The sequence below is a fragment of the Lytechinus variegatus genome, chromosome 17 (assembly GCF_018143015.1).
Source record: "Lytechinus variegatus isolate NC3 chromosome 17, Lvar_3.0, whole genome shotgun sequence".
Classification (NCBI taxonomy): Eukaryota; Metazoa; Echinodermata; class Echinoidea; order Temnopleuroida; family Toxopneustidae; genus Lytechinus; species Lytechinus variegatus.
The window spans coordinates 16,593,214-16,614,181 of NC_054756.1; the positions used below are offsets into that span (position 1 = coordinate 16,593,214).

Below are 20,968 nucleotides of genomic sequence, written 5' to 3' on the forward strand. Positions count from 1 at the left end.
TGACAAAAAAAATCACTGAATATTAGGGAATACATTACATACAATATATGTTTTAGTGATTACAGAGCGACCCTTCCCCCCCCCTCAATTTTCATACTTTTAAGTAAAGCAAACTTATGTTACACACTGAACAAAATCTAAATGAATTCAGTTTGTCTTGACCCATGCTACCATTGCTCAAAAGCCACAAAGAAAGTGTCGCTAAAAGCTTTTTCAAAGAAAGGGGCCATCAATGGCAAATTGAAATTGGTGTTTCATTGGTCAAGGAACTCTGAACAGTGCTCTGAAGGACATGTAAAAAAGTCTGAAATATAATTTCACAAAAGATGTGGACACTTTACTGTCTTAACCAGTTGTCTTCTAGAGCCTAGCAGTCCCAAAGCCTACTGGAGCTTAGTGGGTTGACCATACTGGCATTGTTACAAAACCTACGATTCCCAACTGAGAGGTGAAAATCTAAACTGATGCTGATAATGTATTGCTGACATTGTCAAGGGCTACACTGGATCTTACCTTACCAACTACCAAAGGATTCAGTAGTTGAAGCAGAAAAAAATATGATGCCACTCAAGTCTTGCTGACAAAGGTCACAGTAGCGTCACGCTTTTCAATTGCAAATCTAGCTAGGTTAGATTAAATTCCATTTCAAAGTTCATATTATTTGTACATAATGGTAGGCCTGTCCACTGTGTACTATCCCTGATGTCTTGTCAAGTACCAAAGAATCCAACTAATGATGCAAAAGTCTTGCTGATATTGTCAAAGGCCACTATAGCTTCTCTGCCTTTCAGAGGTAAATCAAGCCAAGTTAGATGCCATTCCATTTCTGTCCCAAGTACTCTGTCTTATCTGGCTAGGTTCACCCCTAATGTCTTGTCAAGTACCAAAGAATCCCATTGATGCAATTGAAGTGTTGCTGATATTGCCAAAGGCCACTATAGGTTCTATGCCTTGCCAAGTACCATAGCCAAGAGAGCCATCCTGACGTACATGCCATATTCTGCTTGCCTGAAGTAGGCTGCTCTTGGGTCAGTATCGACAGCAGGGCTGCAAGAAAGAGATAGGGCCAGGCATTTAATACATTTATCAAATAGCAGAGGACATAAACAAAGAACAAAACAAAACTAGTAAAATGTCATTTCACAAGACTAAAAGGTAAAAGGAAAAGCATCACAGGTCCCCCCAATTTACACTAAGCTATTGCCCCATTCATCTCAATTTTTCCTTGTAGTATTGGTCGGCCTTGAAATAATAATTATGTTAAGAAAACAGTGAAAAAGTGGTGCGCATACAGAAGTCTTTTTTAATGCGTTAAATCCCATTGACTATTTCCCAAAATGTTTCTGCTTTTTGTTTGACCAGGTTCAAACAAGGCTTATGAAAGGGAATTGCACAATAACAAGACTCATCAAGCCTAGTGGGTGTTTCATAAAGCTGTTCGTAAAGTTACGTACAACTTTAGGCACGACTGGAACATGATCTTAGGTGCTAGGCCAGCTACATAGGGATATATCATGTAGCACAAGAAAGGATCACCAGTCATGCATAAAGTCATTCTAAACTTAAGAACAGCTTTATGAAACTGGGCGTTGTGGCGTGCGCCTGTAATCCAAGCTGTGGGGAAGTTACAAATTGATGCAGAGGTTCGAGGTTCGAGCCCTGGTCACGTCTTTCGGATGGTGACGCTAAAGGTCGGTCCCAGACATAAATAATCTTGATACACGTCTGACAAAACTCAAACACACACACACCCACCAGCTCCTGGCTGGCATGCCATCAGACCTTACCTGATTTCATCAACCCTAGGAAGTGGGTGAAGCACAACCATCTTTTCCTTGGCCTTGGTCATTGTGTTAGTGGTCAAGATGAAGTGACCGGATACCTAGAGAAATGAAGAATGGGACACACAACATTATTAACCCATGAGGGTACTGAATACAACTCTCATGATGCCCAAATTAATCTTCTACTGATCCTTAAATTGACAACCATTTTTTCCCATCAATTTTCAGACTTAAATATGAAATAGAGAATAAAAAATATGAAATATATGAGAACAAATATAAAATATATGAGAAAAAATATAAAATATAGATATCCTCCAAGTCAGAATTAATGATAAATTTTAATTAACTGTAAAAGTTATAATTTGCATTTTAAAACAAAGAAATATATGATGACCATGGGTGAATTTAAGGTGAAAATGCATGTGTGGTATGAAATTTCTATGCGTCTCGTACGACACACAACATTTTCACCTCTTATTCACCCATTGTAGTTCATCATCTATTTGGACAGCATGTTGAAAAATTTTGTGAAAAATTGCAGATTTTTGGGGGGCAGGGAATGGCCCCTAACACCAATGGTGTTTCATAAAGCTGTTTTATGCACAACTTTCTACTCGACCTGTAGCCCTTTTTCAAGTATTAAAGCATTTTGTTTCCCATTTGCTATAGTTTAATCCCTACATTTAAGATTAAAATTCTCCATTATTAGCAAATATTTAAAGGGAAAATTCAATATTTTCAAAGCTAGATTAGGGTTACATGAACAAAGTTTCATTAAAGGGATGGTCCGGGCTGAAAATATTTATATCTTAATACATAGAGTAGAATTCACTGAGCAGAATGCCAAAAATTTCATCAAAATCAGATAACAAATAATAAGTTTGAAGTTAAGCAATGTTTTGTGAAAACAGTCGTCATGAATATTCATTAGGTGGGTTGATGATGTCACATCTCCACTTTCCGTTTTCTAATGTTATTACATAAAATCATAATTTGTTCATGATTTCATACTCGTGTGAATAATATGTCTCCATTAAAATGAAATAAGTTGCAGCAATAATATCTAATGCACTAAATCAGTTGTAAAAATTTCATTTTTCTAGTTCTTGGAGGAAAAAATTGAATAAACCTAATTTCATATAATAAGATACAAAAGAAGTGGGGATGTGACATCATCAGCCCACCTTATGAATATTTATGACGACTGTTTTCACAAGATAACTTTTTCATTTGTTATCCGATTTTTTATGAAGTTTTTGGCATATTGCTCAGTGAATTCTACTCTATTTATCAAGTTATAAATACTTTCAGCCTGGACCATCCCTTTAAGGTAGCCTTTAATATTAGATGGATTTTTTTTAGAAAGGATGGAATAATAAAATGGCATTAGAAGTGAAAACAATGCTCTATTTATGGGTACCTTATTGTATTCTTCCATACTCTCAAATCTCTCTCTTTGGATTCGTGTCATGTAAAGGACGTCTGTATTGGGCAAGGCCTCTTCAATGGTGGCATATTCTTCCTGCAGATGGATAAGAATCAGACAAGATCATGTGATATAGTTGGGAATGCACCACACTTATCATAAGCACACAAAAAATCTCACTCTTTAACAAAAAATGATAATCTATTTCACAAAATAAAGATGTAGTAATACAAAGAATACATAACATTTCAGAGAACAAAGTCTCAAGAAGACATAAATATAAGGCAAGATGTCGAGATCGAAGTCAAAGTACCGCCAAATCCAGGTTAAGGATCAATTCAGTTGGATATTCGGAAGAAATCGTGAGTTCAATTCATGCATGGAGGTTAATAATTCACATTGTCTACTTTGCTTATTTAATATATTTCTAAGACATTAACAGCTTCCAATCTTTGCGGTTTTAGCTATCAATGCGGACGGGCTGGGCCAAGGGGACCCCCCCACCCAGCTCAGCTCCCAACATTAGCAAGAATTGTCTGAAATCTATAAGTAAAACTGACCTGTGGAATGCCTCTGTTCTTGACATATTCCTTGACCTTGGCCGGCATCTTGAGACTATCCGGTGAGACGTAGCGCAGATTGACCCGATAGAGGGTCAGTAGTCTGGCCAGGGAATGGACAGTGCGACCGTGCTTCAGGTCACCAACCATTGTGATCTGTGTAGAATGCGGGGTGAAAACACAAAGAATGGAGTGCCTACTGAATCTACCAATAGTTTGTTTGGTATCTTAAATACAGTCTTTTTCCTTATAAATCATTAATGATATATGTTACTGGATAAGAATAATTTGATTAATGATTGACATGATCATTTAAAAACTCTTATCCCATCAGAGGCCTGCAAAGATATTCAACAAATATTTCAAGAAATAAGAATTGAACAAAATATCAGACAAACGTGAGTAAATTTCTGAAGCACAATGACCACATCACATACCCACATGAATCAGAAATGAATTTGTTAATACACCATTTCCATTGCAGTTTAGAATTAGAATACACATAACAGATTCTTATTTTAAAGTGATTTAAACTTGGAAATAGATCTAAAGCATTACTTCCAATGTGCATAGACATTAATATTCTAGTTGGAAATTTCACTAACCCCCAAAATACTATACTGACAATTATTTAAAAAAAATCTATCTTCACTCACTTGCTTTAAAAGAAAATCGTTCAATTTGCCAATTTGAGCGTAGTGATCTTACCGTTAACCCGTTGACTGTACCGATCTCCTCACGGATTGTGAAGATATCCAGCAGAGCTTGGGTTGGATGCTCCCCGACTCCGTCACCAGCGTTGATGATTGGTTTGCGACAGACCTTAGAGGCTGCTTCCACCGCCCCAGGCTGAGGATGGCGAAGGACTATTACATCAGCATAGCTTGCCATCATCTGTACGGTATCTGCAAATGAACATATTAATTTGGAAATTGAAAAAAAAAGAAGTTTATTTTGATACATGATTATAATAATTATCTGCTTTTACATAGTGCTTATACATCGGAACGACGTGTCTAAGCGCTTTACAGATATATTATTATCCCGGTCACCGGATTCAGTCAGTCAGTCCCGCAGACAATGTAAGCACATCCTCCACTCCCTGGGGAGTATTCAAGTCAGTCACCGGTGAAGCACATACAGTACTGGACAAGCTACAATGATTTTTTACATCCTACCAGGTACCCATTTAGCACCCGGGTCCAGAGTGGCAAAGTAGGGATTAACGTCTTGCCAGAGTTCGCCAGACCGCGGTGGGATTAGAACACACGACCCTCTGATTACAAGGCAAAAGTCGGAACCACTACCCCACTGCTCCTATGGCTGTGAATCATACAAATTCCTGTTGAGGGTATCTTGAAAGTATAGTGAGTGATTGTATTACCGACCGGCCTTGTATTACCGAACGCGCGCATCATATGCGTCAGAAAATAATCAAATACGCTCAAACCTTTGCAACTTCCTTCCAAAGGGAACTTAAATAGAAAAATTATGAAAAATTATCAAAAACACAATTTCGAAGTCTTTATATCCTCAAAACAATAAAATATGGTCAAAATAGCTCATCAGTGACTTTGTTGTTTTCCCATAGAAAACACACGTTCGGTAATACGATACCTTTTCAAGTGACCAAAATTTTTCACTTGCGAAGAGGGGTCCGATTGGAAGCTGATGTCGTAAAAATGAAAAACAATTTCGGCAAAATTTCTGCATATTTATATTTTGTAGGTATTTGTGTATTTATGGTGAAAGTTTGGTGAATCTTATTGGAATAATGTGTTTGATATGATCAAATTCATGAAAAGTGTTTGGTAATACGATCCACTACCATACTTGTCAGATGTTCTATACAACCATTACAATACTTAGTAACAGTCAGACATCTGTGTTTCTTGGTCAATCAATCATCAGGTGACAAGTGTTCATGAAATGCTCTGCTAAACATTGTGAGAGACGATTTCCTAATACAGTCCGACCTCTCTTATCTGGACACATTGGGACCAGCATCAATCCGGATCTGGGAGACCCAATATTAATTATATGCAGCTGCCTCCCCTATGGTAGCTACACATAATCTATAATTGTATTGGGCATACGCAGACAGTATTCACTTTAGTGTCAGTGCAAATTATAGGCGTTTTTACGGAAATGAAATTGATTGGTTACCAAAACTCTTGGATAATTTACCTGCTAAAATGATTGAGGTAAACATCGAGCATACCTCGAAAGAAAAAGAATGGCTCACTATATAAACAAATTTTGAAATGGATCACTGCGGTGAGCATCCTAGAAGCTTTGCAAAATCAGCCATTGTTATGACTGTAGGATGAAACACAGAGATATGATCTTACGTACCTAGTGAGACATACGTGTGTTGCTTTTTCCCACAAAAGAAAGAGAACGTGATAAAATTGTCATGCTGCACCCTGATTTACTGGAAAATTATCCTGTGTAAGTTCTTTTGGTGATTTGGGTAAGATATTTTCATAAAAAATAATGTGGTTGTAGGTAGATTCTATTTCTAAAATGTACGTAATCAAAGTGAGTTTGCATAGGAATTTTTAGTTTAGATTGAAATCTCATTACCCACGTATTAGATTGAAAAAAAAATCTCAGCAAGTGTGCGTTCGGATAGTGGAGAGATCCTGATAGGCCGGATAAGAGAGGTCGGACTGTACATGTATATCGATCATGAAAAATGTCTGCGCAAGTGAAATTGATTGGTTCAAAGCACCTTATGTAATGAAATACATCTCCAACAAGCTTCATCCAGGTGGGATATTTGGGCACATCTAACGTTGTGACCCATAAATAATACAGCTGTTTATGCAAACTATTTGTGGTGCATGATAAACCAAACACAATTCAATTCAATTAAAGGTTTATTAAAAACATGAGTCGCAGCAAAATGGCTGTAAACTTAACAATAATAATAATATAGAGTATTTCTCAAGCGCCAAATCCACATTGATTATGTGCTGAAGGTGCTGTGAAAAGGAAATAAGAGAAAAAATTACATGAAACAGGAAGGGACAAGGAAAAAAGAACAGTCATGACAATGAAAGGAAACTACTGGAAGGCAACTTTAAACAAATAGGTTTTTAGAGCAAGTTTGAAATTATTGATATTTGAAATACTACAAATGGAATATGGCAACTGATTCCATAAGGATGTCCCAGCATGTGCAAATGACCGATCCCCCCTTGATTTCTTGGATTTAGGAACTGTAAGCAATTTTGAATCAGTAGATCTTAAACATTGAGGAGGATTGTATGGCATCAACAAATTAATATCATATTCTGGGTCAGAACAATGGATACAGTGAAAAACTAACAATAATAACTTATATTAAATGGTAGGAATTGTTTTCTCAATGTTATTTATATGATCTATGGATTAAATTAAGTAAATGGAGTAAAAAAAAAATTCAACTTATTTGCAAGGGGGTGTTTTAAGATTTGAAGCACGACTTAGAGTCGCCCTTACATGTCCAGTTGCATGTGGTATAAAGCAATTGCTCCTAAGTGGGGTTTTGGTAAACGGTATTGCTATTACACAAGGCTCATACTCCATGTACCCAACATACCTGATAGTGTCTCTCCTTTGGAATGAGATGAGGTACTCTCATTAAACTTGATGACACTGCCTCCAAGACGCTGTGCTCCGGCCTGGAATGATGATGAAGTCCTTGTGCTTCCCTCGTAGAACATCAGGCTCACAACCTTACCCTGGTTAAAATTGCAGTTTTGTTAATAATAATATGCAAGATTTATATAACACTTACTACAAATGCTTCTAAGCACTGCATACTATTGCCCCGGCTTTAGCACGGCTATCCTCATCAGACGCTCGAGCATTCAAGGAATTCCTTCCTAACCGGAACCGATTTACAACACATTGGTGGAGAGTGGCAAATGTAGATTAACACCTTGCCAAAGGACGCTAGTGCTGTTATGGGATTAGAACCCCAGACGTTGTGGTTCAAAGTCCAGAGACTTATCCACTCAGCCACAACATCTCAATTTAAGAAAATTTTGTTCAAAGCTGATTATACTCTAAGGGCAATACCTCATGTAATAGTTTTACAATGCATACTAACTTCAATTAAATTTGTGATATGGAAATAAAGGAAAACATCCATGGCCAGTTCAAGAAAATAGTTAACTTTTTTTATATAATCTGGGGATCGTTTCATGACAAGTACCATTTTATTCGACAGTGCCTCTGCCAATCAAATTCAAGGAAAGTTGTCAGATCTGACAACTAGTCGGATGAAAATGTTGATGACAACGCTCCCCTGAGTCCCTAATTGTCTTCCATTCTTAAGTCAATTCATGATATAGTCAAGCCATTAGTACTTGAGAGCATTACAACTTGATGATAATATGAGCTACAAAACAGAAGAGATCAGTTCAGAAAGGTCCCACAAATAGGGGTCTGACATGTATATCTTGAGGAATTGCCTTAATGAGGCTAATTAAAATTGAGGTATTTTCAGTTCGGTTCTAAATGCCAGTGAAACTAGCACTGAGTTGGAATGTGTTGGTTAATATTGGGCTGTTTCCCATTTGGTGTAACACAAGCTGGTGCTGAGGCTGGAGTAATACTAACACCATAACTCATCAGATTGTACAACGAGGTTGGCTAACGCATAGCTGTTCAATTTCAGTGTTAGAAATTGGTGTCAATACTGGGGCAATAATACCAGCACAAAGACACCGAGTTCAAAATGAGGATTGATGTCACTCAATGCCAAGCTTTCAATAATATGAGTGGAATAAGTTTTAATCTAAGATTTGTGGTGGGACTAAGTTCAGCCATATGGTTTGGTTTCTCCATACTACCCCCAACAGCAGCATCACAAGCACTAGCAAGAACACCAACACCTACACTCAAATTAAGATTAATACTAACACCAACATCAGACTTTACACAAAGAGCAACAGCAGCAACACAAGTACCAGCAAGAACACCAACACCTACACCCAACTTAACACCAATACCAACATCAGACTTTACACCAAGAGCAACAGCAGCAACACAAGTACTAGCAAAAACACCTACATTAACACCAACACCCCTAGCACCAATAATAACACTCTAGGGAATCACCCACTACAGTACATGATTTTTGCATCATCACTTTAGAAGAGCACCAAGAGGATTTTTACAATGAAACCACCTAAATAAATCACCAAGAGAGATATTGAGGCCGCGATACAACAAGTATAACTTTCTTTAGTCATTTGTTTCCTCCAGCTTACCTTAAGAATGGAATAATCCAAGTTCTTCCTCATGTTGTGAGTGATGTTGAACAGGTTGTGAAGCTGTCAAATATAAAAGACAAACAGAAGAATAATCAATAACAATTACATCATGATAGTCTTAAACGTGAGACATCATAAAGCCTTAATGGGTTTTCCCAAACAAAAATTGTCTGCTTTTACTTCTGGAAAATGATGGATAGGAATTTAAAAAAATCTAATGCTAAAACCTGGGAGGAGGGAGAGGTGGAGGAGGAAGGAGGAGGGAGAAGAGGAGGAAGTGGAGAAGAAAATGGGGGTGAAAAAAGGAGGGAAAAAATAATCACCTTTCATGAGGAGAAGAGGGACAGGAATATTACTATTATTGTTGTTTGTTGTTGTTATTATTAAATTAGCAGTAGTAGTCTAAACATATCACACATTGTTTTGCTCTTAATCCATCCATCACCAGGGGGTGTACAACATAAAGTGATACCCTTAAAATTAAAGATTGATGATTTCACCATAGAGTTACAGTTACACTTTTTTATTGTTCTTTTGGCCTGATGTTGCCATTACAAAATGACAAAAAAAGGGCCATGACAGCCACATAATAAATCATAATAAAAAGTACAAGATTTTACATCAAGCGATTTCAAACATAATTGTATGGTCAAAGTAACAGTGTCCTGAACTTAGTGGCCCTTGCATTAAAACAATCTAATGACAATGGAGGAGTTGATGCTTCATGAAAAGCTAAACCCACCTGTTCTTTGGTCATTTGAGCTGCACTCAGGATGTGTTTACCCGTCAACGAGGAACCACCGGTAGACACCACCGGTACGGGGGTAAGAGGGGGTCCATCCCCAAGACCGAAGGGGGACATCATACCCTGCTGTGGTGAGGCGAAGGCCGTCCTGGTTGGCTGAGGAGGGTTGATTGGGGGCGACATCAAGTTGGTTTCTGAAATGAGTAGGGAGGTTGAAGTTCATTCTTTAAGAGTACAAGAATGATTTTCATTTTGGAACATTAAATCATATAAGGATGTGGATAAATGTAGGATGCTCAACTCAAAGGAACTGTTTACATTTGATATTGCCTTTCATAGATCAAGGGTTTGGGATTTTGGCGGCCCAGATTCAATTCAAATTTGGTACGCTTCATGGATTCCACAGGAAATACAATTGGACAATCTAACAAAAACGATGATAAACCATGGGCTGATTTCATAAAGACTAACAATTTGGTGGATTAACATAAGGTACGCCACCTATTGGTTGCAGCAGACAGGCCCAAATTCACAGTGCCTCATGGAAAAACGTCGGACATTGAAATTAACGCAGTGGATGGTAAATACACACACTTAGTCACGTTACGTTACACTAGCACTGTGCGCTCCCTGCTATGTCAACCCCAAAGTTAGAAATTGGCCTGTCTGTTGAACCGATACGTGGCGCACCGTATTAAGGATCCAGCGAATAGTACTATCTTGCCATTATGGTATCTACCAAGGAAACATTGGTTGTTACCATGACGGTTACCATGATGGTAGGTTACCATGCTATAGTTTGATTGCTTTACCAAGGCACATTGTCACTCTAATGCTGGATGTAAATAAAAGACCCTATTGGGCCAATCAATAAATTCTTTTTCCAAGAAATTCTTACCACTCGGTTCTGATAGTCGATGAACCCTCGCAGGTAGCTGGAAGCGTGTCTCGCCCTCTCTGGGCAGCCTGTGCGGCGAGGAGGGGCGCGATGAGGGGCGTGAAGTGGGACGGGAGGATGGCTGTCCCAGTATCTGTGGGGCAGGTGCCACCTGGACTGAGAGGGGGGCGGGGGTGGGTACACCCTCCGGCATGGTGCGGACGTCCTTGCCGAATCCCGGTGATACAACTACCTGTTGAATGGACAAAATCATTTGAATACTTCTTTGTTACACCAAACATCAGACCTGGCACTCATTTCAAAACTAGATGGATTCTTGACTGTGTTCTAAATTTAATACTGGATTTTATCTGATAAATCTGGGGGCACCATAGTCTTAAGTGGTTACGACTCGTCTTTCATTCAGAGGGACGTGGGTTTAAATCCCAGCCATGGCATGTTTTCCTTCAGCAATAAATTTACCAACATTGTGCTGCACTCAACCCAGGTGAGGTGAATGGGTACCTGAAGTTCATGAAGTGAAGAAAAAATGGAGAAAAATGGGTGACGATCTTACAGAAAGGTTGATAATTTTATGGCATTGCCCATATTCTAAATTGTGGAAATGAAACACTCCTTACCTGCCCATCCACATACGCCAGCTCTCCTCGCAGCACGACCCTACGCACGGCTCCTTTGACCTTTCGACCAGCAAACGGGGTCCACTTGCTCTTGGTGTGGGCCATGGCAGTGGGTATGGTCCAGACCTGGTCCAGGTCTACCTCGATGTAGGTGTCCTTCTGCTCCGGCAAGCTGAAGATCCTCCGAGGGTTGGTATGGAGACGGAGGATTATATCCTGTCAAGGGTCAAAGGTCAAGCTTAAATCAGTACACTATTACTATCTGGAAGATTTTCACAGGATAATCATGACTTCATTATAGGCTGTTTTTGACGAAACAAAGTGGATACAAGATTTGATATTTACATTTATCATGAATTGATCATAATGACACAAAGGATTGGGAAAGATTTTGATCCAATAAAATATGATTTTTACAGACTTAATAGCAATATATCAATATATTAAACCTCATTAGATATTCAATTAAGGCTAGTACAAGTTATTTTTTTATCAACTGATATCACTTGTAAGTAAATGGTGGATCCAAGATTTTGAGGGAGAAGAAAATGATAAGATGAAAATCCAGCTTGTATTGTTCGAAATAGACATGAAATGAAATTTCATTTGCTTTGCCCAACTGATCATGGGCCCGGCAGCCGCTGTGCACTGCCAGATCGACGAGGCTCTATCCCTTTAATCGTTGAACACCAGGGTAGCAGCAACTCCCATCTTTTAACGACTTTTGGGCTGGCTGGGGTTTGAACTCCCGAACTTCCGGTTGTGAGACGGACGCTCTACCAACAGATCGAACACAGAACAGAGCACAAATAACAAATTAAATAGAGGGGGTGCCGATGACAATGTTCTTAGATTAAGCTAAATCAATATGAATACACAATGGGCAATTCTCAAAATATATTGGGGGCATGCATCCCTTCAGCTCCTTTCTGGATCCATCATAAATAAGAGAATTAGTTGCCTACCTCGATAGTTAGCCTGCCATCATTGACAGCCGTTAGCAAGAGCGGGAGCATAGTCTCAAGACCAGGGAAGCCTGGGGGCGGGTTCTCGCCGTTCTTCTCTTCTACTGTATGGGGGGCTGCAGAAAAAAATAAAAATAAATTGGGGGCATTCACTGATGACATAATTCATGATCAGGGCACCATATAAAGTATTCCGCTCTTTTTTTTTTAATTTGATTACTAGGTTTGATCATTTCAGGAAATTCTTGGCTTTGGATCGGCTGAGAAATATTCTGACCTGGGGAGTCTTCATGAAGACTTGTCAGAATTTTTATTCGACAAATTCTGTTTTATCCCACAAATACCATAGTAACAGTGCCTCTCAGCCAATCAGATTCAAGGAAAATTGTCCGACCGGATAAAATGTTGATGAAACGCTCCCCAGGTCTGTTTCTATGCTATGGTAACTGTCACAAAATGAGTACTGGCCAGACTTGAACATCAGCATGAAATCATATCAATAATCACAAGTGTGTATTTCTAAATTCCTAAAAGACAAGAAGACAAGTCTTGTTTCATAAAGATTTGTGATAACAAATGCACAATTTCAAGAACACATTTAAAATCAGCCAATCAGATTGAAAGATTTCAGTAGATTTTAACTGTTATCGTATATTTGTTATCATAGCAAGTTTTTTTAAAACCGACCCCTGATACATTAAATGTAAAACAAATAGGAAATCCCAGCATCATAGAGTACATTTATATATGAGCGGAGAAATATCCCAGTATTTTTTTGATTATCAGACATTTTCCCCAATAATACTGTAATTGATGAAGTGAGAGAGGGAGAGATAGCTCCAAGACTTACCGTGGTCAGTAGCGAAGCAATCAATGATGTCCATATTATCCCACAGAGCCTGCTGGTCATCGGCAGTGACCAGACTGGGCTTGACCTGACCTCTCTCATGACCTATGACATCAAGGTCTTCCTCGGTCAGGAAGAGATGATGCGGAGTGACCTCACAGGTGACCTGCATGCCGGATTCCTTAGCCATTCTAATCACCTCGATCTAAATATCCAACCCCAAAACAATATACCATAATATGACAATTTAAAAAAAGTATAGAAAAAGGGAAAATCACTTTTCTAATTAACGATCAACATAGGGGTGGCATATACGAGAAATGATTGAATCATAATTTGTAAAAAATCCCCCCCCAAAACGCAAATATTTATTTTTCGAAAGTTTAAGACCTCCTAAATACTATACTTGAAATGTTTAAATACATACCCTGCAACAACCAAAAATCTATTTCAATTAACAGGTTCAAAATATAATAAAATCAAACTATAAGATCTTGTACAATCGAACAAGGAAAATAAATAAGTCAGTACTGAAATTAAATTTAAAAATGTTCATTGCCTTTGATTTACCAAAATTGGACAGAAATTTATTATTTTTTATGTTCACTGGTATTTGACCAGACTGGTTCCTCGAAATTTTTCATCTATTCTTACAAATCCCAGGCCTCTCCAACTTTGTTCAACCTGCGTGAACAGGATTCTAGGGCAGGTTTCATGAAGACTTGCATCTATCGTATCTTTGTCATAATTGTAGCTACCATGATTGTGATTGGCTACAAGCCATGTTACCATGGTAATACCATAATGACAAAGCTACAATAGTTGCAACTATTTGACCCGAACTGTCAAAGGTGGTTTTTAAAACCATTGGTTGAACTCATGGTTTATGCAGATTTCCTATATAAATTACGCTTCTTTACCGCGTATAATGTCCTATGGGATACACGTTTTTGTCACAGTGCGCCATATTGACGCCTGTTGCCATTTTATTCATGGGTCCACTGTTTTAACAGTAGACTCATGAATAAAATGAATGCTATTTTATTATGAGTTCACTGTTCTATCAGTGGGATCATGAATAAAATAGCATACTTAACCATGGCAACAAGTGTCAATTTGCCACACTGTGACAAAAGCACGCATCAGCATTATATGTTTTTTAATATAAGTGATAAATAAGCAAAATTTATACAGGAAATCTGCATAAACCATGGGTTCAACCGAAGGATTTAAAAACCATCTTTGTGAATTCCGGTCATTATGAGATGGGCCCCTAGAGTGGGATTTCAATTCAACACAACAGAGATATGCAAACAATGTTACTCTATGTGAACAATGACACAGTATGTGAACAACCATGTGTGAACTGACCTCATCTCTCCTAGCAACATGAGCGATGTGAATGGGTCTATTGAGAGATTGAGCAATGAAGAGGATGGCAGCAGTGGTGCGTCCCTCGGCGTGGGCAACCAATGGCAGGTGACGGGGCCAGGTTTGTAGATGCTATAAACATGAATATAATTGTATAAATGAAATCATAGATTTATACAGCACATGATAATTGGTAAAGACTCTATGCGCTTTATAAATATCACATCACTAAATTATACAAATCATATATTAGACCTAAAATATGTCAAACAAATTAGGGCAAATTACATCAATATATATATAGAGATAAAAAAATTAATAACATTTAAAACTACATACATGTACTATATCCAACACTATATACATTATAAAGTAAATAGGTCTTGTGAACAGATTTGAATGCGAAAAAAATTTCTAAAATTTAAAGGAAGGGAATTCCAAAGTACAGGGGCTGATAACGAAAAGGCTCTACGACCATCATAGACACAGGTTGCCGCAAGAAAAAGTAAAACAAAAATAAACATGAATATTGCTTTAGTAGGTTTTGAGGGTTTTTTTCTTGCATGAATTGATTTCTATTTCCACATTATTCTTCAAAGACCATCTAGTAGGTATAATAGTTGGTCAAGATCTTCGAGGTGGTTGGTCAACCTTGAGCACTTGGCCAAAACAATCTATGCGTGAGACGGAAGAATGTAGTGAATGTAACCCATAAAGTGATCGCGCATCAGAACTTTAGCTGGAAGAAGAATAATACTTCCTGAACAAAGTTGGGGTTAGCAAACATATACCGGTATATATTTTCTGTGCTATACATCCTGTAGAAGTATTGATAAAACTATTGGAAATTATTGGAAGTGTGATATAGGTCTTGTCACCACATAACAATTCCTAGGACAGGTGCCGAGGCTGGGTGGTCTAAAAACTTGTCTGACTAGACACATGAAAGTTTGGGGTATGATCCCCAGCCATGGCACATCTGCCTGTGAGCAGTGGATTTAATCAACTGTGCTCTTTTATCCTACATTGAAATAAATGGAAATGCTACATGTATATGCATTCTTGGTAACTATGTGTGTACTCAAAAAAAAAATAAAATAAAAAACTACTCGATCCAAGTTGTTACATTGTCCAATCTGAGTGAAGTGAACGTCTTATTAAGGTACATCTTCATCCCCATGGCGGCATTACCGATGATCGGAACCTCGTTGAAATTATCTGGTCCAGCTCCGACATAGATGGCGTAATCACAACGCGCTCCCAGTTGAGCAAGCTGTGAATATTAAATTTGAGAAAATATGTCAAAGAATTTGTCGGTATCTTTAAACAAATGCCACCACCATTTTCACTAGATTTGAAGTTATAAACAGAAATGGGCTAACGTAAAATCATTGGTAAGAAAAGGCTAACTTTTGTATTACGGAAGAGAAATGTCTCACAGGATAAGGTCTCTCTCATCCACTTACCTTCTTGACAAGCTGGAACGATGTCTGATCCGTAATTGCTGGCGACGTATTAGGCATGGCACCGACCAGCGTGATTCCTCCCGCCAGAGCCGCTGCCGTTCCAGAGGCAAAGTCTTCCTTGTGCGTTGCCCCAGGTTCGCGGAGGTGGACATGGACGTCAATGAGGCCGGGAAGACGGATGGTTCGGTTGGACGTGAGACAGTCAATGTGAGTCTTAACCCGTGGGGCCCCTCCAATGCGTCGCAAAGCCTGAAAGTAATCGTAAGAAGATGAAGTGAAATTTGTTACTTCCTCTCTCTAATATGCCCCCCCCCAAAAAATTGTTTTAAAATTTGTTCAAACATCGCAATATTGGTTACATAGCCTAAGAGGAGGGTTAATAAAGGAAAACACCTCAATCACCTGCATTATGTTAAATTTGTGGGACCTTAATAAAGAACTTTTTTTTGTCAATACAAAAAGTTCTCAAAATTTCATGGACAGAGCAGTTCATGAAGTGAAAAGGAAGGGTAATGGGGGTTGGAAATTGCTTATCTTACAGAATTGCCCAGATTAAAAAATAAAAATAAAGAATGAAATAATAATAAAAGAGGTTGAATGAATTAGAATTCATCAAAAGTAAATTATATAACAAACAATACAAAGCTACTACACATACAGGACAGAATCAAAACACATCTGAATTTTAGCAGGAATGAAATTACTCACCTCGATGAACATCTTGGCTTTCTTGATGTCGGTAATAAGTGGGATCTCTTTGTCGATGGCCATGCGTCGTGTCCGGTAACCCCTCGTGATGAAGGAAGAGGCTCTACGAGCTCCGCTGTTCCTCATTGGCAGGTTGATGACCATGTCAAAGTGCTTCTCGGAGAGATAGTCCAGCATGCTGAGTGGGGCGTCGCCGTTGGCTTTCTTCTGCTCGGGAGTCTCCTCTTCGAATGGCCACTCAACAGCTTTGATCTGGGAGAAGGGGCGGAAAGAAGTTTAATCTAGTATTTTCTAACATCAAATTTACTACTGTATTTAAAGAAAAATCAATCATGAAGCCTCTATTGGGTCGTTAGAATTTAAAGGATGACAACATTTCAGAAAGAGTACTTAAATTAGGAATGCAACACTCCTGCACTGGTTTTGAGAGTCATCCTGACTAAAGCTTCTGATAACCACTATCACCACTGCCACTACTCAGCAAAAACATCTTATTATACCCTCCATAACGACAGTTTTGCCTAAATGCGGGGACGGCGATCATCACCAACTTCACTACAATAACCAACATCACCACATCCAATCATTACAGCACCATCATAACCACCCGGCACCACCTACACTATCATTTCAAACATCTTTTATGAACTTTACTATCATCACCACTGTCCCCCATCACCCTCTTCATTACTGCCCCTACCAGTCATCTCCACATCATCACCATCGGCAGAATAATAGTAATAACTAGAATTTAATTCGTCATGCGGACGAATTAGGTGGTCTGTCATGATTTGTCATTCAGTGTCGGCTGATGCATGAAATAAATCATTTAGATATCATTGATAATCTTGATCGTAGACATCCTAAGAATAAGTTTTGACCATTACTAAATGTGATTATTGATGTGGTGATGACAATCGTCAGACATACATCTTCAAACAGATACATACAAGATAGATGATTATACCTCACGGATCAACACGGCAATGCCGGCATGATCCGGGGAGGTCCGGGATAGTTTTGCCCCAGATGACTGTGAACACGGCATCAACACGGCAGCTTCACACGGATCTACACGGATCATGCCGGCAGAGCACGTCGTCAACACGGACCAATACGTCAGCAACACGGACCTACACGTCAGCTACACGGACCACCACGTCAGCAACACGGACCTACACGTCAGCAATACGGACGAACACGTCAAATGCGTTATCCATTGAGCTAGCATATTCCCCATAGAGATTACACGTAAGCAAATTTGAGAATTACAATTCCAATTTTGCAAGCGAAATACGGGCATGATCCCGGCATCTGATCAAAAAATGGAGGGCATATTTTCGAAAGCTTAGAATCTCGGCTACAACATACTAAAAGCTCAGGGAAAACTGACAAGAAACAATGGAGATATAGCTCACGAAATAGAGGAATGTCGAATCTAGTTTTGAGAAAAGGTCATGTCCCATAGAGATTACACGCAAAATACATGTGATATGAAAAAAGTAATTATAATCTGTTTTATCTTACTAAATTTAAACTTTTATACCTTTAAATTATCATAAAGGATGATGTAAGAAGCGGCAAAAAGAAAAAAAAGTGAAAAAAAATTCATCTTGTTCACCCCAGGACTCGAACCCGCGCCCTTTAGAAAGCAGTCAAAGCCACGATATTCCCCATAGAGAATACACGTAAGCAATTTTGAGAATTACAAGTCCAATTTTGCAAGCGAAATACAGGCATGATCCTGGCATCTGATCAAAAAATGGTGGGCACACTCGCGAAAGCTTAGAATCTCAGCTACAACATACTCAAAGCTCAGGGAAAACTGACAAGAAAAAATGGAGATATGGCTCACGAAATAGAGGAATGTCGAATCTAGTTTTGAGAAAAGGTCATGTCCCATAGAGATTACACGCAAAATACATGTGATATGAAAAAAAGTAATTATAATCTGTTTTATCTTGCTAAATTTAAACTTTTATACCTTTAAATTATCATAAAGGATCATGTAAGAAGTGGCAAAAAGAAAAAAAAAGTGAAAAAAAAATTCATCTTGTTCACCCCAGGACTCGAACCCGCGCCCTTTAAGAAGCAGTCAAAGCCACGATATTCCCCATAGAGAATACACGTAAGCAATTTTGAGAATTACAAGTCCAATTTTGCAAGTGAAATACGGGCATGATCCCGGCATCTGATCAAAAATGAAGGGCACACTTGCGAAAGCTTAGAATCTCAGCTACAACATACTAAAAGCTTAAAGAAAACTGACAAGAAAAAATGGAGATATGGCTCACGAAATAGAGGAATGTCGAATCTGGTTTTGAGAAAAAGTCATGTCCCGTAGAGATTACACGCAAAATGAGGAAAAATGACATGCCTCTTTTCATCGCTGTTTTACGCAATGATGCGTTTCTCAAAACGAAAATTTATGTAACCAAGGAGAAAGAGTACATTCTAAACTACAACATATCGAAATCTGGGCGAAAAATGATCTATATTCGAGAAGTTACAACCAAATTTGCATAAATTTGATGACGTCATTTTTGAAAAAATGAAATTTTTTAGTTTAGACGCCATTTTGATGACGTCACGATATAATTTAGGGACATTGATGACATGAAATCAAATCTACAACTCATATTCTATCGATATATGAAAAAAAAATTGGGGGTCAATGGACTATTTAAAGAGCTACAGTGAATTTTCAATAGGCATGTTTTTGCCCATATATGGCCTATAGTGAGAGCTCGCGCGCACACGTGCTGCAGAATTTAACGGGTGTTAATTTCGTCATTAATGGTTGTAGAAGGTTGATCAAGGTATCAAATTGTTCAGAATTATATTATCAATGCAATGATGTAAAAAAAACGGTGTTTCTGCGTTTCGTTAAGGCGTTACGCGCGCGCAAAATTTTGAAATGCTTAAAATGACCTAAAACGTACTCTCGTTTGGTCAAAAAGTGATTTTGAGCATTTTTAATTTTGACGCGCGCGTACGCGCGCGTCGTGACCTTCAGGTGACCTTTGATGACATGATTTGATGACCTTTGACCTGAAGTTAATGTGATGTAAATATTGATAATTTTTGATAATTGATGATGGAGATATGATTGATAATGTGATTTTACAAAATGGCGCCTAGATGACGTCATCATGACCTGATGACCTTGAAAAGCTTATTTTGACGTGTCCATGATAGATCCTATAAATGACATGAAATTCAATGAAATTGATAAAGTCCATTTTGAGATATCTTGGCGACAAGAAAATCCGTAAAAATAAAGAAATAAAGTAAGAAAGAAATAAGAAAATTCTGACGAAATTAAGAGGTGATCTGTCAAAGACAGACCACCTAATAATGAATATTTAGAGGCGCAAAAACAAGAAGTACCATAGCGCATACAATGTATGAATAATAATTTAACATTTGCAACAATTACTACAATATTCAAAATAAAAAGGGAAATTAATCATTGAGGAAAAAGGCATGTCTTAAAGGAAGATTTGAAGCCAAGAACACTAGAAGCAGAAGCATGGTATTACTAAGATATTCAGATATTCATCTTGACTAAAGCTTCTGATAACCACTATCATCATCACTACCATATTCAGCCCCCCCCCCCCACCATTACCGTCACCATGATCACTATCCTCAGCATTACCACCATGACTATCATCATCACTACCACATTCAGCCCCCCCCCCACCATTACCGTCACCATGATCACTATCATCAGCATTACCACGATCACTATCATCAGCATTACCATGATCACTATCATCATCACTACCACATTCAGCCCCCCCCCCACCATTACCGTCACCATGATCACTATCATCAGCATTACCACGATCACTATCATCATCACTACCACATTCAGCCCCCCCCCCCACCATTACCGTCACCATGATCACTATCATCAGCATTACCACCACCATCACTATCATCATCACTACCACATTCAGCCCCCCCCCCCCCATTACCGTCACAATGATCACTATCATCAGCATTACCACGATCACTATCATCAGCATTACCACGATCACTATCATTATCACTACCACATTCAGCCCCCCCCACCATTACCGTCACCATGATCACTATCATCAGCATTACCACGATCACTATCATTATCACTACCACATTCAGCCCCCCCCCACCATTACCGTCACCATGATCACTATCATCAGCATTACCACCATCACTATCATCATCACTACCACATTCAGCCCCCCCCCCCACCATTACCGTCACAATGATCACTATCATCAGCATTACCACGATCACTATCATCAGCATTACCACGAT

The 20,968-nt window shown here is 38.6% G+C and overlaps 1 protein-coding gene across 1 annotated transcript in view; it reads right to left on the minus strand.

The window, feature by feature from the left end:
• Positions 1 to 219: 219 nt before the first annotated feature.
• The window catches only part of LOC121430499 (CAD protein-like), a 56,177-nt gene continuing 35,428 nt past the window's right edge, over positions 220 to 20,968 (minus strand). Inside the window, exons 24-40 of the mRNA XM_041627782.1 lie at positions 16,661 to 16,912; positions 15,953 to 16,201; positions 15,596 to 15,759; position 14,688; positions 14,487 to 14,618; positions 13,119 to 13,320; positions 12,269 to 12,384; positions 11,304 to 11,519; positions 10,684 to 10,915; positions 9,783 to 9,979; positions 9,038 to 9,100; positions 7,360 to 7,501; positions 4,482 to 4,678; positions 3,774 to 3,929; positions 3,208 to 3,309; positions 1,788 to 1,882; positions 220 to 1,047 (exon numbers count right to left, since the gene is read on the minus strand). Of these exons, the coding sequence (XP_041483716.1) occupies positions 945 to 1,047; positions 1,788 to 1,882; positions 3,208 to 3,309; positions 3,774 to 3,929; positions 4,482 to 4,678; positions 7,360 to 7,501; positions 9,038 to 9,100; positions 9,783 to 9,979; positions 10,684 to 10,915; positions 11,304 to 11,519; positions 12,269 to 12,384; positions 13,119 to 13,320; positions 14,487 to 14,618; position 14,688; positions 15,596 to 15,759; positions 15,953 to 16,201; positions 16,661 to 16,912 (2,619 nt within the window). The 3' untranslated portion in view covers positions 220 to 944. The remainder of the gene's footprint in view (positions 1,048 to 1,787; positions 1,883 to 3,207; positions 3,310 to 3,773; positions 3,930 to 4,481; positions 4,679 to 7,359; positions 7,502 to 9,037; positions 9,101 to 9,782; positions 9,980 to 10,683; positions 10,916 to 11,303; positions 11,520 to 12,268; positions 12,385 to 13,118; positions 13,321 to 14,486; positions 14,619 to 14,687; positions 14,689 to 15,595; positions 15,760 to 15,952; positions 16,202 to 16,660; positions 16,913 to 20,968) is intronic.